General features: G+C 44.0%; 1 protein-coding gene across 5 annotated transcripts in view; it reads left to right on the forward strand.

Annotated features, from left to right (window-relative positions):
- Nucleotides 1-5,608: 5,608 nt before the first annotated feature.
- Nucleotides 5,609-16,251, forward strand: part of DHX35 (DEAH-box helicase 35) — a 66,377-nt gene continuing 55,734 nt past the window's right edge. For all 5 annotated transcript variants that reach the window (XR_013365292.1, XM_077873162.1, XM_077873161.1 and 2 more), the window contains exons 1-3: nucleotides 5,609-5,754; nucleotides 10,178-10,311; nucleotides 14,377-14,469. Coding sequence is in view for 4 of the 5 variants with exons in the window: in XM_077873162.1 (XP_077729288.1) it covers nucleotides 5,715-5,754; nucleotides 10,178-10,311; nucleotides 14,377-14,469 (267 nt within the window). In the remaining variant the exon portion in view is untranslated. The remainder of the gene's footprint in view (nucleotides 5,755-10,177; nucleotides 10,312-14,376; nucleotides 14,470-16,251) is intronic.

Below are 16,251 nucleotides of genomic sequence, written 5' to 3' on the forward strand. Positions count from 1 at the left end.
CTGCTCGAGTATTATTTTTCCCATCTGATACTTTTCCCTTTAACCCTGGGGGTGTCACAAGTAAATGCATGAAATAGCTATTTTTGCAGGGTTTTTTTTTTTTAAATAGTGTTGGGATGGGGAAGAAGTAGATGATCCAAAGTGCTGAAAGAGAAAATACCCACCTAAAAGTTAGAAGACATAAAATTAAGTGTCAGGGTCGTGCCTTCCTTAATGATAGGAATGTCAGTGTTACTGTTTAGTTCGAAGGAGGGAACTTGCCAGGAACTGCAGGTCTTTTCATGTGCTCTGCTTGTCTTTTCTTCAAGGAAAAACCTTGAGCTATTTAGACAAGAACCTTGGTTCTCTGCTTTTCTGTCCAAGGCGGCCTCATGTGCATTCCTGGATTCATCCCTGATATTAATTCTAGTGGCCCCATGGGCCTCATTTCATCAGATGGGTGTATTGACAATGATTTAGCAATCTAATATCCTGGAGCAGGGGCAGAAGAGGACACTGACAATTATCCCAGATTCCTGGTCCGGTGGCAGGCCATGCAACTGGTTTCTACACCCTGCTAATCAGGATCGGTATGGCTGGGGAATCCTGTTTTTGCCCAGTCTTGTTGGTGTGGACAGACCAAAGCACGAGAATTAAACGGTAGCTTCCTCCTCCTGATTTGGCCAAAGCAAAAGAGATCTGTAACAGGGAAGGGTGTTGTCTGCCACATAGGCACATGCTAATGCACCCAATTGTGAGCATGCCTGTGGGTTTTCATGTGTGTACCAGGCCTCCATTATGGTCACCAGGTTATTTGCTGGGTTCATGCCTTAATCTGGGCTGAGGCTGGCCAGACAACCGGTTCATGTCTGGGTGTAAACAACTTGGGCCTAAGCCTCACACAGGCATATTGTTGGTTGAAACCATTTGCAGATTGAAATAATTTCCTATGTTCTGTCTTTGACCTCACAGCAAAGTATCACTGGATAGCTGTTATTCCCGATAACCAGGCAAAGAAACTGAAGCTCAAATGAAGCGGCATATACTAGGTCACAAGGCTGATTAACAGTGATGCAGGCATTGAACACAGGTTTTCAGATTGTGAGTCCAGTACTTGGTTGTATGACTGTCTGTCTGCAGGGAGTGTGGAGGCATTACCGGGTGTACCTTGAGAAATGGCAGTTAATACACTGATGAACTGAGACATTGGGTGTAGAGATTTAAATAAACTTGGAAAAAAAATAAAGATGACCCTGTGAAGTATTCAGACAGAAACCTGATGATAAACCCTATGACGTTTCTCTGATGTGTGCCCAGACACTGATCCACCAGGACAGGTGTCTAAAGCTATGAATGAGTTTATATTAGGAATACTCTGTGATCATGGACCATGTACCTTATGTCAAATATATTCACATAAGCATTATTACACTAGTTTCACTGGTGCCTCATGCCTGGAAAGATACCCCAGTTTGCCAGGCAGAGTTTCAGTTTATGCCTGTGAGATCCCCCTTTCGGTCAGAGATATGTCCAGTTTGAACAGTTAAGCATACTATCATCCTACCTTGAAAGCACCTGGCAGGTCTGAACCCTCCCCAACTCATCCCAACTGTATAGATAGGCATTGTCTCTCCGACCAACATACAGAGACTCCCTGGTAGCCAAGTCTCTTTCCTGGTGGACCTCCATACCTCTATACTCAGTCCTTGCGGCTAAGTTACACTTTTGCTTATGCTAATACATGTGTGAACTTGCTCGTTTGTGTGTAAGCCAACAAACCAGACAGGTTTGCAGATGTTACAAGTTGCAGAGGGCTACACCTAGACCCAGGGGGGAAATCCCAGTGTCTTGTAATTCTGCAAAGGACTATTTCTTTTCAGGCTCGGGTAGAGCTCTCTCTGATCTGGCTTCATGGAGGAGATCCAAGGGCAGTTAGGATTCTTCTTAGGAAGTCAAGAGTCCTAGCGCAGAATTGAGCGGTGGTGTAATGGACATCTGTTATTTTTGCTTCCTTCATTGCATCTTTGCTAATTTCACTCTGAGATTTCCCTCTGAGGAACCTTCTGTTTGTAACTCTGGGTCTGTGTGGTTCCGGTGAAGCTGACCACACCTGACTTGGGGTGGAATGTGTGACCTAGGTTTAAGCCAGTCAGTATGTCCTATCCCACAGCCCTGGTGATTGGTTCAGGGATGGATATACGGTCAGTCAGATACTTTGGCTAGGGATTTTTCAGAAAGAGGCTTGATGCTAGGGATGTCAGCTGACGTAGCCATGTGACACTCATGTCAGTAGAAGGCAGAATGTTAATGTTCAGAAATGAGTCTTGATTATGTCCTATCTCTCCCGATGCAGCTGTGTCTCAGCTGTGAACTACTCTTGGACTTTTTAAATTGTACGAGCCATTTTTGCACAAGAGAGAACAGATTGGGTTTTCTATCACTTGTTATATAAAAGCCTTAATGGATATAAGGATGAAAACCCCTAAATCCTGTGCCTCCTAAAACATGGCCAACATGGTCAGACTGGAAATGTTTCAAAGCAGAAAGGAACAATTAACTACCATAGACACAGAGAAACTTCTTTAATGTATCCATGCAACATGATTTTGGGGAATATTATCTTTCATGAAAAACCAATTATCATTCTGAAGTTGTAAAATATACCCCCATGTAACAAAATGATCAGACTTTCAAGGACTTGTTTGCAATGAAGTGAGTAAATTCTGGATGCCATCTCAAGAAACAAGTTTTAATTTTAGAGTAGTTATTTTAGGTCAGTCTTTCTGAAAATAGTTAAGAAGGATAAGAGTCTATTAAGACCACTCCTAGTTTGTGACAATACAACCACCCTATCAGCATCTAGGTTACTAGGTGTTTTCTCTATAAAAGTCTGTGAGAGCAAAACAACCCTTTAAGGACCAGCCAAGCCCTGAGAATTTTCTGAGTCCAATGAACTAATTCTCATCTAGGACAGCTAAGCTCTGATGGTTTTAAATGGCCCATGTGGGTGAAAAACCACTGGCTTGGAGATTAGAAAGCCTGAATTCTAGTTTCAGTTCTGATATGAAAATTAGCTCATTGAGTCTGACCAAGTCCTTTTAAACTCCCTTTTAATGAGCCAAAGGGTTTTTTTTTTTTTCTATAAAAAAGAATTTAGGCTAGACATTGACTAAAGTCTCCTCCAGCTTTTAAGATTATGATCCAGTAATTTGGGCATGGCCAATCTGCTGTCTCTTTAAAAGTAGGAAGACTTCTTCACATAAGTCAGAGTAATTTATAAGATATAGAAATAATAAAAAGTGGCATTCATTTCATTTTCCCTTGTATTCATGAATAAACCTCACTTTTTATACTTAAGTTGTTAGTGAAAAAAAAATATAGCCAGGGAGGATCAGTGTCATGAAGAATTAAAAATAATATATAAACCATGGTGTTCACATATACATTACTCAACAGGTACCAAATTTGTTATTGGGCTCTGAGTATGAATGTGACATGATCTTTGTCCTTAAGCTCCCCCACACTAATAGTGGAGGCAGATGTAACTATAGTTCAACTAAAAGTTACCACAAAGGTGAGCACCCAGGCCCTGAGTCTACAGAGGGGGAAGCCAGTGAATTTAGAGTATTCTTAGAGCTGCCCATGTAAGGGTATTTTAAGGATGAATGAAGATTTCCTGTCAGAGAGGTTATGTATTGAGCCCTATTATTATTATTATTATTATTTATTATTTATTATTTATTATGGAAATAAAGGGGATATTTGGAAAATGAATGTATGCATGTAAATTCTGATCCCCCCCCCGCCCCCATCCCGTGGATTTGCTGTATTTGAGTTAACCAGAGCCAACGTTGACTGAATGCTTATGTCATACCCTGTTAGGTATTTTACATGTGATCTCATTTAACAGAACCTTTGAAGACATTTTACAACTAAGATTAGATGACAGGTAAGGCTCCAGGAAATGGCAGTTAGGATTCCAAATCATGTCTGCTTATCCCCAAAGCCCTTGATCTTTCCATAACTGTGCCATTACTCCTAAAGAATGAGGAGTTTTCTTCACAGCTGTAAAAAATGCATAAATTCTGAAGTGTCTCCCTTCTTTCCAAATGAGTTGTCTACCCATACAATATTTCCTCTCTTCTTTGGATTAGTGGAATCTTTCTCTAGCTTGTTGATTGGAAGAACCACCTGTGGAGCTTCCTACAAAATGCAGGTCTTCAATGCGCCTGGAGATTCTGACTCGGGATTGGATCAGGGTGTAAAATCTACTTTTTTTTTTTTAAGGGTTTTATTTATTTATTTATGAGAGACGCAGAGAGAGAGAGAGAGAGAGAGGCAGAGACAGAAGCAGGCTCCCTGGGGGAACCCGATGTGGGACTGGATCCCAAGACCCCAGGATCACGACCTGAGCCAAAGGCAGACGCTCAACCACTGGGCCACCCAGGTGCCTCTAGAATCTATTTTTAGAGTCCAGGGTGCTAAGCATGACACGATGGACCGCGGGGACACCTGCACCCCGATGTTTCTAGCAGCAGTGTCCACAGCAGCCAAACTGTGGAAGGAGCCTCGGTGTCCATCGAAAGATGAATGGAGAAAGAAGATGTGGTCTATGTATACAATGGAATATTACTCAGCCATTAGAAACGACAAATACCCACCATTTGCTTCAACGTGGATGGACCTGGAGGGTGTTATGCTGAGAGACGTAAGTCAATCGGAGAAGGACGAACATTATATGGTCTCATTCATTCGGGGAATATAAAAATTAGTGAAAGGGAATAAAGGGAAAGGAGATAAAATGAGTGAAAATATCGGTGAGGGAGACAGAACACGAGAGACTCCTAACTCTGGGAAACGAACAAGGGGTAATGGAAGGGGAGGTGGGCGGGGGGTGGGGGTGACTGGGGGACGGGCACTGAGGGGGGCACTTGGGGGGATGAGCCCTGGGGGTTATGCTCTATGTTGGCAAATCGAACTCCAATAAAAAATAAATAAATAATTTAAAAAAAAGAATCTATTTTTAGCAAGCACTGGGATCCTGGGCGCGGACTGGAGGAAACACCGGGTTAACGCCCTAGCCTAATTGGTGCGCCCATTTCCAGGCCTCCTACTCCCCCCCGTTTCTTCCCAGCTGATTTTCAGCATTCCCCTTAAGGCTCCGGGAGACTTCCATCCCCCTTCCCGCTGCTTTATTCGCTGCTAATAAAAAAAACTGCGGGTCATGGAGCACGCATGCATTCACTCATTCTTCACCCTCGCCTCGGACAGGAGCTGCGGGAAGGGGCTGAACCTGCAGCACCGGGCGAACCCTGGGCCCCCGATAATCATTTGCTGGACCAGCAACCCCACGAGGTGGTTCCTATTCACCTTCATTTGCAAATAGGGAGATATGCAAAAAGGCGACAGTAAAGCTGGGACAGCCTGTAACGCAATCGGTATTTAGCGGTTAATCCGGGACGCCGCGGGCAGCCGCAGGACCCCCGCGCCCCCGAGGCTCGCCCCTCCGAGGTGCAGGGGCGCCCCCGGGAAGACCGCCGGGAACCCTGACGTCACACTACCCCCCAACATGGCGGGCGGCCACGTGGGCCAGGGGCGGGGCCGCAGCGCTCCGGGAGAGCCGGCGTAGGTCACGTGGCTCGGGGGACGCCGCCTCGCGGGCCACGCCCCCTGCCCCTCCGGGTGCTCCCGCGCCGCGGAGGGGTGGAGTCTCCCTCGTGACCTTTCACCCCAGCATGGCTGCGCCCGTGGGACCGGTGAGGTTCTGGCGACCCGGTAAGGCCCCCTGGCCCACGCTGGGCAGATGCGGCGGCCTGACTCTGGTCCTGGCCCCGCCGCCGGCGCCCTGGGGCCTGCGGACCTGCCTGCGGGCCTGACCTCAGCGGGCTGCCCCCGCCGCCCGGACTGGTGGGCGGGCTCCGCGGCTCGGGCGCCCTCGGTGGTCGCGGCGGACTGCGGCGTGCGCACCCCGCCTGCGCGGGAACCCGTGGCCCGCGGCGTCGGCTCCCCCGGCCTCGTTTTCCTCCCTCGGGCTGCCGGCCCTGCCGGACCCTGGGAAAGCGCCGGGCGCCCGCGCGGGTCCGGTTCCCGCCGCTCGAGCCGAGCAGTCGGCGCTGCCTGGGTTCGACTCTGCGGCTCTGCCCTCCGAGGGAGCGGGGTTCCTTCGGGCAAGCCGCCTGGTTCTCGTGAGCCTTAGTCTCCTCACCTGTGAAATGGGTAGACTAAGAAGTGTCGTGTGGGCCTGGGAAGCGAACACGGCGCCGTGTCGGACCCAGAGAAAGCGCTCATGAAACGGGAAAGTATCTTACGTTGTTTTAGGGTGATTCTTGCCCATCCTGGTGTCCGCCGGAAAGTGACCACCCTCCCTCGTATGGGCTGCCGCCCACTTTCCCTCCGTCTGGCAAACACGAACGTTAGTCACAAAACGCTTTGCCTGATTTAATTTCCCCATTAATCAGGATTTTATTGAATGTGTACTTACCAGGTCCTGTTAGATGCCTTACTTCCTCCCCTCCCCTGTGAAAACCCTTAACGTTTCTTGCCAGTTAACCAGCTTACCTTCTTCCACCACTTGCACTTCTGCAGACCTGGATGTGCAAAGTACATTGCAGCAAAAAATGAAATGAGACAGAGAAGGTAATACAAGGAAACCTTTTATTTATTTATTTTTAAAAATATTTTATTTATATATTTATTATTTCATCAGATACAGAGAAAGAGAGAGAGGCAGAGACCCAGGCAGAGGGAGAAGCAGGCTCCATGCAGGGAGCCCGATGCAGGACTCGATCCCGGGACCCCAGGACCACGACGAGGGCGGGAGGCAGATGCTAAACCGCTGAGCCATCCAGGCTGCCCCAAGGAAAACTTTTAAAGAGTATTTTAGAGTGATGCCCTGAATGCTAACCATACATATAAGTGATGTGGGAGATAAGCCAAAGCAAGGGATGCGTTCATTCTTTTTAAAAATCTGTAGTTTTCCACTTCATGACCGTTCTACTCAGTATTCCAGATTGTCAGCCAGGTATCCATGCTGAATTTTATTTACAGCCGGAACTAAGATCCCATTAGGTGATGAGATACTCTCTATTTTATTTATTCGAGCCTTTAATAACAGGTCAAAGTGTTAAGTATAATAAAGGCCTGAATGAATTGTTGCAAATTAGGACAGGGTACTATTTTGGTTAAAGAGCATGTGGTTACTTGAAGAGTTCTATTTAATTATTTAGTTCATTTGTTGAGGGTGTACTTAACTGAACACCTAACCTTGTGATCGAGAGGCAAATAGAGATGATCAGGCTGGGGCTCCGCTCTCAATATTTATTCTCTTTCTCAGTTTTAATGTGAATTTAGATGTCCTTGAGCTATTAAAACAAGGCAGAAAGAAGTGGTGGTAAGGAAGATAGGGTTTATGAGTCAGACTGTAAAGCTGTCCTTGACTGCCATTTACTAACCTGGTGACTTGAGAAAGTCACTTGAGTACTCAGAGTCTCAGTGACCTCATCTGTAAATTGGCATAACAACACCTCCCCAAAGGATTGTTTTGAGGATTAAATGAGAATACATGTAAAGCTCTTAGTACTGGATACATGTTAACTATTAGAATTCCATAGAAGCCAACAGAAGAGAGGGAAAGATTGAATGTATGGATTGGCAATACTTCATAATGGTAGTGATGTTTTTGAGTGAACATTGAAGCACAAATAAGGCCCTGTTCCATGGAGAGGTAGGAGTATGGGATTCTGGGCAAAGGGTGTAGCATGAGCAAGGCAAAGTGGGATGTGTGTCTCGGGAATGTCCAAAAAACCAAAATAATTGAATAGCGAGATGTTGTTAAGTGATAGGGTATATTTTGGGGCAAAGCAGGCGATAACATTATTCTATTTCTATTTCATTATTTTAAAAAATGGTGATCATGATCCCACTACATTCACTTCATAATCCACTAATAGGGCAGCAGTTAAACTGAAAAACCGAGCTGAAAAAAATGAAAGTAGAAGGAATGCTGGGTGGGGGTGGTTGGGGAGTACAGCTGTCAGCCTTGTTTTGTAGATGGAGAAATGAAGGCATTACGGTTTGCAAGATTGCAAACTTGTTACTCCCTTAAGTATAGAGACTACTCCCGAGGGAAAGGGAACACTGGGCAATCAGAATGGATGGTGGGATGTAGTAGAGGGAAGCAGTACTGGTTTGGCTGAATGAAGTCTTATAAGGAGGAGACATGCTCTTTATTGACTGACAGTAGCTCTTGTAAAACATAACAAAATATACTGAGGTGGACTTGGCTGTAGGTTACAGACAGGGAGGGGTGGGGTAGTGAAGAAGACACCTGGATGTATTAAACCCTGGTGTGGGAGGAAGGAAGAGACCTTGCAGGAGTAATGCTAACATAGTCCAAACAGACTGTAAAGGTCTAAAACATTTTGGAAAGGAGGGAATTTGTGACAAAAACAGAGCTGATGAGGATGAGCTATTCTTTGCAGTATTTTTCTTGGGGAAGGGTTACAAGTAGTTATTAAGAATTGGCGGTAATAAGGGAAGAAAGAAAAGGAGACTTGCCTCTTTGAGCACAGGCTTTGTTCCAGGTCCTGTTCTTTTATCTTGTTGAAAGGAAGGTCAGCATTTTGGCAAAAACAATACAGCAGTGCCCCACTTACCCGATTTTTGGCAATCTTGGACCTCTGGAACATAACTGTGTTCCTAGAAATAAATGGACAAAGAATTAGAGATCTGTGGCAATGACTAAACTTTGCCCTAGGGGGTCTATGGACCATGAGCATACCAATATGTTACATTTTGGTGTATTTTTCAGGAGAGGGAGTCCAGAGCCTTTATTAGATTTGCTGAAGGGATTAGGGACCTCCAAAAATGTAAAAATAAATCATTGGGCTAAAGTTGCTTGTCACAAAGCCCCTGTACTTTCACACGGCATCAGACTCTGAGTGCAGAAGGCCTGGGAGATGATAGTTTGGGGGTAATCATCCCTGTAGTGCCCCCAACAGAAGGCTCTGCAGCCAGTGTTTGAACTTCCAGGGAGGGTTTTTATGATTCACAAAGGCATTACACCCCAGTGCTGAATAGCTCTAGCTTTTGAAAAGCTTGTATCCATTGAATTCCAAGTCCTATATCACTTACTACTCTTAGTTCTGTCCAAGGGGCTACCCAGACCAGTTGGCATGAAAGTTACAGAAGCTGATCATAAAAATTGAACCCACGTTCCTCTGAAGGCATTTTCCTTCTCAGGCTAAAATCCATGGTACCTTAAAGACTTTTATATAATGGGATGTGGCTTCCCTATTCTTCACCATCCTGAGCACCAATTTGTCATTGTTGTTACCAAGCAGCTGTTTTGGAAAGCTCTTGTTTCATCTGCTTAGCACAGTGGTTTCTTGGAATAGTACTTCACACACCAGCGACTCTGGTTCTGTGATTCCAAATGGGGGCCGCTGTCTACTGCATCCCGCTCCACTGGCCATGGTTGGTTGGATCAGGCTGGACATTGGACCTAAGATGGAAGAAGAGAAGCCTTCTTTCCCGGCCTCCAGACCACACACACCCTGCCTCCCTCCCTCAGTCTTTTACTTTCTCCCTGCACTAAACTGTGTTCTTAGGAGGAGAAGTAAAAGAAGCAAGTAAGCGGCCCAAGGGTGTCGCTCTGAGGTATCTCTTGCGCTCTAGTCCTTGCGGATGTGAAGGGATGGTGGGAGGTTGTGAGCCTGAGCGGCCTTGATTCCAGCTCCTACTGAGAAGCCAAACTTAGAGGCGGAGAGGCACTGAGATGAGAAGGAGCAAGCCAAGGCAGCATCTGGGGGCCGGGGCCTTGCTGTCCTGCGGTAGTAGCACTTGTCCTCCACCTCAGCCAATTCCCAGTGGCTTTCTGTCACTTGTATTAATAGTAATGAGTAGTAATATGTGGGGGCCAGACCTGAAAACTTGGTCCTCTGTAATACACCGTTATGTGCGGCCAACTTGGAGCCCAGTGGGACTCTCCTCTCTGTTCTTGCGGTGAAGCTTTTAGGGAAGATTTTTGTATTCTCCCCAGGTCCTTTCCTAGAGGCTTTCCTGAAGTTGAGTATCTCTTAGTAGTTTGAGGTAAAATGCATTGCTTGTGTTATGTCTTCGCCTTTGAATTTGTAATGTTTGCACATTTTTCTGTCCATTGGTTGCATCAGAGAATCTGAAAAAAGCATTTCTGTTACAGGGACAGAGGGACCAGGTGTCAGCATCTCTGAAGAGAGACAGAGTCTAGCTGAAAACTCTGCGACAACTGTTGTTTACAATCCCTACGCTGCCCTTTCTATAGAGCAGCAGAGGCAGAAGCTGCCTGTGTTCAAGGTACAGAGTGAACATGCGCGGTTGGTCGGCCTGAAGCCCGGTGCGGCGGCCTTAAACTTGGTACTGAAGTGAATAGTGTCTTTACTCTTATCACTTCTGTAGAACACGGTGAGCTCAGAGCTGCCCTTCTGAGGGGATTAACTTCAAAATATGTGTGTGTTACTTAACCATATAAGTAAATCTCGAAAGTCTGTAACATTTTTTTTTGTTGGATGTTATGTATTGAAAAACTGGAAGGGATTGAATGTCATTCTTTTACCTCCTCTTTGCTTTAAATTATGGACAAATTTAAACATAGAGAAAAGTAGAGGAAATAGTACAACGAACGTCTATGCCTCCAGCTTCAACAGATTACCAACATTAGCTTGCTTTTTAAAGGCAATTTCTTTAAACAAGACGAATTGGGTAACCAAGGAGGTTTCTGTGGAAGAAGTTAACTCCCACTGGCGTAGTGATGGCATTTGGATGCTTCTATATTGCATGCACACCCAGCACTTGATTTTATTGGTCTTATGGAATGGACGTATGTTCATCTCACAAGAGACCAAAGCATAAACTAGAATATGTTCATTTATAGCCGTAGTTCTCCAGTGAAGACGTACATGGTCCATGGACTTGCTTTCTCCCTGTTGCCAAGACCACATGGGAAGCCACATTGGAATCAGGAAGTGAGCTGTAGGCCAAAGGCCATTTAGATAGAGCTGAAGAATGTTTTTTTCATATAGCCCCCAATGAAAGGTAATGCACCCTCCCAGCCTCACGTGATGCCCCTGGAATGACCTCAGTAGGTATGGCCACCAGTACCTATGGCTCTCTCTCTTCTGGCCAGTGCTGGGGAAAAGCTGCCAAGTTCTTACGCTAAGGGAGTCCCTTTGTCTACACCATGTTAATTTCTCTTCTATTAATATGTGCTTTCTCCAAATGGATTTGAAACAGAATCCTTCTTAATTTAGCCAAGTCACCTTGATTAGAGTTTTATGAGGCTGGAGACATTTCAGTCATTCACTGAGTCTGGGTTTTTCCCTCAGGCAATTAGCCTTGTCCAGTATGTGTGAATGTAAACCAGTTTGGCCCTCAGGAGATAAGATTATAGGTTGACCATTGTTGCCTCACTGGTGAGGGACACAGTTTGAACTGTGGTGAAGTATCAAGATTCTGGAGTTAGACTTTAGAGTCCATACCCAAGCTCCGTTGTTTTTGTGCTATGTGACCTTGCTTCACCATCTGAGCTTCTGTGTTATCTCTAATATGGGACTAATAACACGTACCTCAGAGGATCATTAGGAGGCCCAGATGAGATAATCCACGTAGAACATTTAGCAAGGTACCTGACATATTGTAAATGTTTAAGTACACAGATAATTATTGTTTACTAAGTATTTAATTTTGGTCCTTTGACTTTTCTTCATCTTCCAACTGAACTTAGGAGATACAATAAATGAAACAAATGAAAAAGTAATCGAGATTTAACATATTGATGGAAATTAAAATGGTATGGGTTCTTGGTAAAAAGTAAAATGGAATTTAAGCATAGTTAGGCTCTCATGAGATATGAAAGATAAATCTAGAAGACAAAAAGGGTGAAAGTGACCCATTCATCAATCCTTCCTCCATTAAACTAAAAGTAGCTTTAAAAACAAATTGAAACTAAAGGGGTGATATATATAATGTCAATCCCTGTTCCTTGCTGCCATCACATGGCGGCCTTCTCCTCGACTGCCTCTGGTAGGCTGGCGTTCTTGCTGGGGCCTGGACACTGCTGTGCAAGGTGGTCCTCACACTCTTACACGCCGCCTCCCTGAAGGTTAGTCCCCTCTGCGCCACCAACCCTCCTCCATTTCCCTGCTGTTCATAGTCTCCAAACTGGAAATGTTGTCATGTCCCTCTTGAATGTCTCACCTTCTCTGTGTGCAGCCCTTTGTATCTAATATGTGAGGTGTGAATTACTACCTTCAGTCTTCTGCTCAGTCTTGTATGCCACCGCCCGGTTTTCTCACAGCACTGACAGCCCATCCATCCAGACCTTGACTCTGCACGGCTTTCCATAGAGAAGCCCGGGCTACTCTAACTCATTTCCAAACCGCACCTAGAGCTTTTTGTGGGCTTTTGATGATGCCCCTGGCATAGAGTTTGTACTGTTTGCTTGTTTCCATCTTTCTTTTGCTGATGTCATTTCCCTTTCCTGGAATGCCTTGTCTCTTTCTGTCTGTAATCAGATTGTCTTTCAGGTTTTCCTTGACCATCTACCATCTATCTGTCTATCCATCCACCCACTGGTTGGATCTATCATTCACAGAATACCTGCAAAGATCTCAAACCTTTCACCTTTCCCTACCCAGAATGAAAGAAAGCACCAAGTCCAGGCAGCCTACAAAAAAGGGTTTAGACTGGTCAGCAGACCATCTGCAGCAGGATTTGCTGTGGGGGCTTGAGAAATGCAGGTTCCTGGGCTCCACCCTAATCCTATTGAATCAGAAACCCTGTGGGTAGGGCTAGGAATCTTCATTTTTAGCAAATATTCTAAGAGGGTTTCACACTAAGATGTGAGAACTATATATTTAGACCCCAAATAATGCCAAATTCAAAAACCCAAAGCATCCAACACCTTTATGAGCCAATTAGGCAGCATGTTCACTCTCCCAGTCCTCAGCACATTGTCAGTACCCAGTCAGACAGGCTGAGCAGTAGACAGAGTAAGGGGCCTTGGCAGGGTTTACTTCATCCCAGACCAGGCATTTATGGAATACTTTTATGACTTTCCAGACCGTCCGGTACATCTCTTAGCAAATGTAGGGACAAAAATACACTCTAAAGCTAAGCAGATAGAATGTTGGAATGATCTCTTGAATTTTTCTGCTCACACTAAAAGGGTAAAAAAAGAAGGCTCAGTTGAAATATAGATGTAACCTATAGGTGCTTTATTATGAACTTGGATTTATTTATTTAAAGATTTTATTTATTTGAGAGAGAGAGAGAGAGAGAACACAAGTTGGGGGAGGGACAGAAGGAGTGGGAGAAGCAGACTTCCCACTGAACAGGGAGTTGGATGTGGGGCTCCATCCCAGGACTCCAGGATCATGGCCTGAGCTGAAGGTAGACACTTAACTGACTGAGCCGCCCAGGTGCCCCTGAACTTAGATTTAGAGGTAGAGGCAACAGCATATTCTTTTGGCTTTTTTATTTTTCCCAGTTAATAAATGAACGACTTTATAATTAGATACAATGCATAATTTGTACAAAATGTAAAGGTCTTCTTCACACTCTTGCTCCTTGGCCACCCTCTTCTGCTCCTGGAAGTGGTACAATGACCAGTTTTTTGTTTTGTTTTATTTTCTGCAAGATAGCTTGTACATAGCATATATGTGTCCTTTTTTTGAAAACTCAAATAGTGTATTATTTACTGTTTAGCATCGTACGTTCCTCCCTTAACATATCTTGTTGACCATTCCATATCAAATAGACATTCGTTCTTTTTTTAAATTCAATTAATTAACATATAGTATATTATTAGTTTCAAAGGTAGAGTTCAGTGATTCATCAGTCTTATATAATATGCGTTGCTCATTATATCACATGCCCTTCTTAACGTCCATCACACAGCACATCCCCCCACACCCTCTTCTCTCTAGCAACTCTGTTTGTTTCCTATGGACATTTTTTATTTTTATACCTGTGTATAGTCCATTAATGGAGTGTTTCATAACTGATTTATCACCCTGTTGATTGACATTTAGACTGAATTATTATAAAGAACACTTCAGTGAGTATGCTTGTATATATACCTCTTTGTTCATATGTATCATTAGTATGTTTGTAGTATAACTTCATATAGGTGAAAGTGTTGAATTAAAGGGTATGTGCATTGTATATTTTGGTAAATTATTGCTCTCAATTGCACTTGTTTCAGCTTATCTGGACACCAGCACTGCAAGTTAGAAATATATTTTGATAGTTCTTTTTAAAATTTACTTTGGAAAACAGCTCATCTCATAATGTTTAAATATCTTTGTTTAGGTCTTTTGAGAAAATGCATGGCTCTTTACAATGTATGGTTCTATTTTTCAGCTTAGGAATCATATATTGTACTTGGTAGAAAACTATCAGACAGTGGTGATTGTTGGAGAGACGGGATGTGGGAAAAGCACGCAGATCCCACAAGTGAGTATATACTTAAATGTGTCTTTGTACTTATATTTGGCTGGAAGGATTTTGTAACTTGAGAACTCTCTTTACTATAATTTGCTTTTTAAAGATCTTTTGTCGTAGAGAAAATATTCAATCCCACTAGATATTTTTTATTCAACTTTTGGTTCTTGTGATTGATTAGCTTCAAAGTAACATTCATTTTTGATTTATTATAATTCCAAAATAATGATTGAATAGCCAAGCTCTGAAAGGAACTGTGGGGATTCCTTCAAAGAGGTATAATGCCTGGTTTTTGTCCTCAAGTAGTCACAGTTGAAGAGGAGGGTGAAATGAATGACTGCTGCTCTAGCTGTAAATAAAAATGGAATACCAAAGAATCACATGGTGCTGTGGAAGGAGCCCCTATTATCAAGCAAACCTCTGCTTGTGTGGACAAATGTGAACAGAAGGATTGGGAAGGGCCTTGTAAAAAAAATGACACTTGAAGTAGACTTTGAACAATCAGTGGGAGCTGGCTGGGAAGATACTCTCATCCAGGCAGTATTGTGGTCAGAGATACTGGGGTATGAGAAGGGTCTGGGACTCAGCAAGAATGGAAAGACAAGGTGAAGTCAAAGTTTGTCTTACGAGGCTTAACTTGGAGAGTGAAGAATGCTGTACAAGTGGTCAGGGATGAGAGTCATTGCAGATTTTTCTTTCCTTTTTAATGTAGATTTTTGCTGAAGTATGAAATGTATATCACAGATTATTTCTATCATAATTGTACAGTGTGATAAACTTTCAACAAGCGAATACATGTTACCAGCGCCCAGATCAAGAAATGGAACAGAACATTACCATAGCCCCAGAAGTCCTCTTGTGTCTCCTTCTGGTCTCTTGCCCTCTCTTTCTGCTTCCTATGCGACACACAAGGGTATCCCTTATTCTGGCTTCTAACACCATAGATTAGTTCTATTTTTGAACTTGTAGAAAGAGATAATATGGCTTCTTCTGCCCAACCCAATAATGGATTTAGGCTGTAGCCAAGACACAGTTATTTCTTAAAAGGTCCCTGGGTTATGTAATGTGCAGCTAGGGAGGGGTATGCAGTGGGAATGGACAGCAGTAGAGAAAGGACAACAGAGCACAGAGTGGCCTGGAGGGAGAACATTTGTGCAGGTGGTATCAAAACCCTAGCCAATTACTTAGCTTCTTGCAGAGACACACAGGACAAGGGCCATGTTGAATTACTGAGAGATTATCAGAGGGCAGTAATAATCATTACCACGATCATCATCAAACGGGTAATAAGTAAGTGCTACATAAAGTTGGCACTTAACACGTATTAATCTATTTAATCCTCAGTGACCCTGCGAGGCAGGTACTGATACTATCTGTTTGACAGTCGAAGATGTTAGCAGTGATGTGGAGGAGGGAACATAGAAAGTGAAAGATGGGCCATGTGAGGAGAGATGGTCTTAGTTTGTTTAGGAGTAAGTCTGTATGGTTATTCAGTCAGCTCAACATAACTATGTTATGTTAACAAAGAACCTGAAAATCTTGGTGGCATAAGAACACAAGGGTTTATTTCTTTCTCCTACCATGTGATCTTCTTGGGGTGATGACCCAAGATGACTGCTCCATATGGTCACTGAGGATGATGACCCAGCTCTTATCTGGAACTTGGGAGTCTTGGGGTAGATGGCAGGATTAAGAGATGGTTCAAGTTTTAGAGCTTGAGACTAGAAGTGGCACTTTTGCTCATGTTTCATTGGACAATGCTGGTTTCACTGCCAGGCCTGATAGCCTTGGGGT

The sequence above is a fragment of the Canis aureus genome, chromosome 26 (genome assembly GCF_053574225.1).
Source record: "Canis aureus isolate CA01 chromosome 26, VMU_Caureus_v.1.0, whole genome shotgun sequence".
Taxonomy (NCBI): Eukaryota; Metazoa; Chordata; class Mammalia; order Carnivora; family Canidae; genus Canis; species Canis aureus.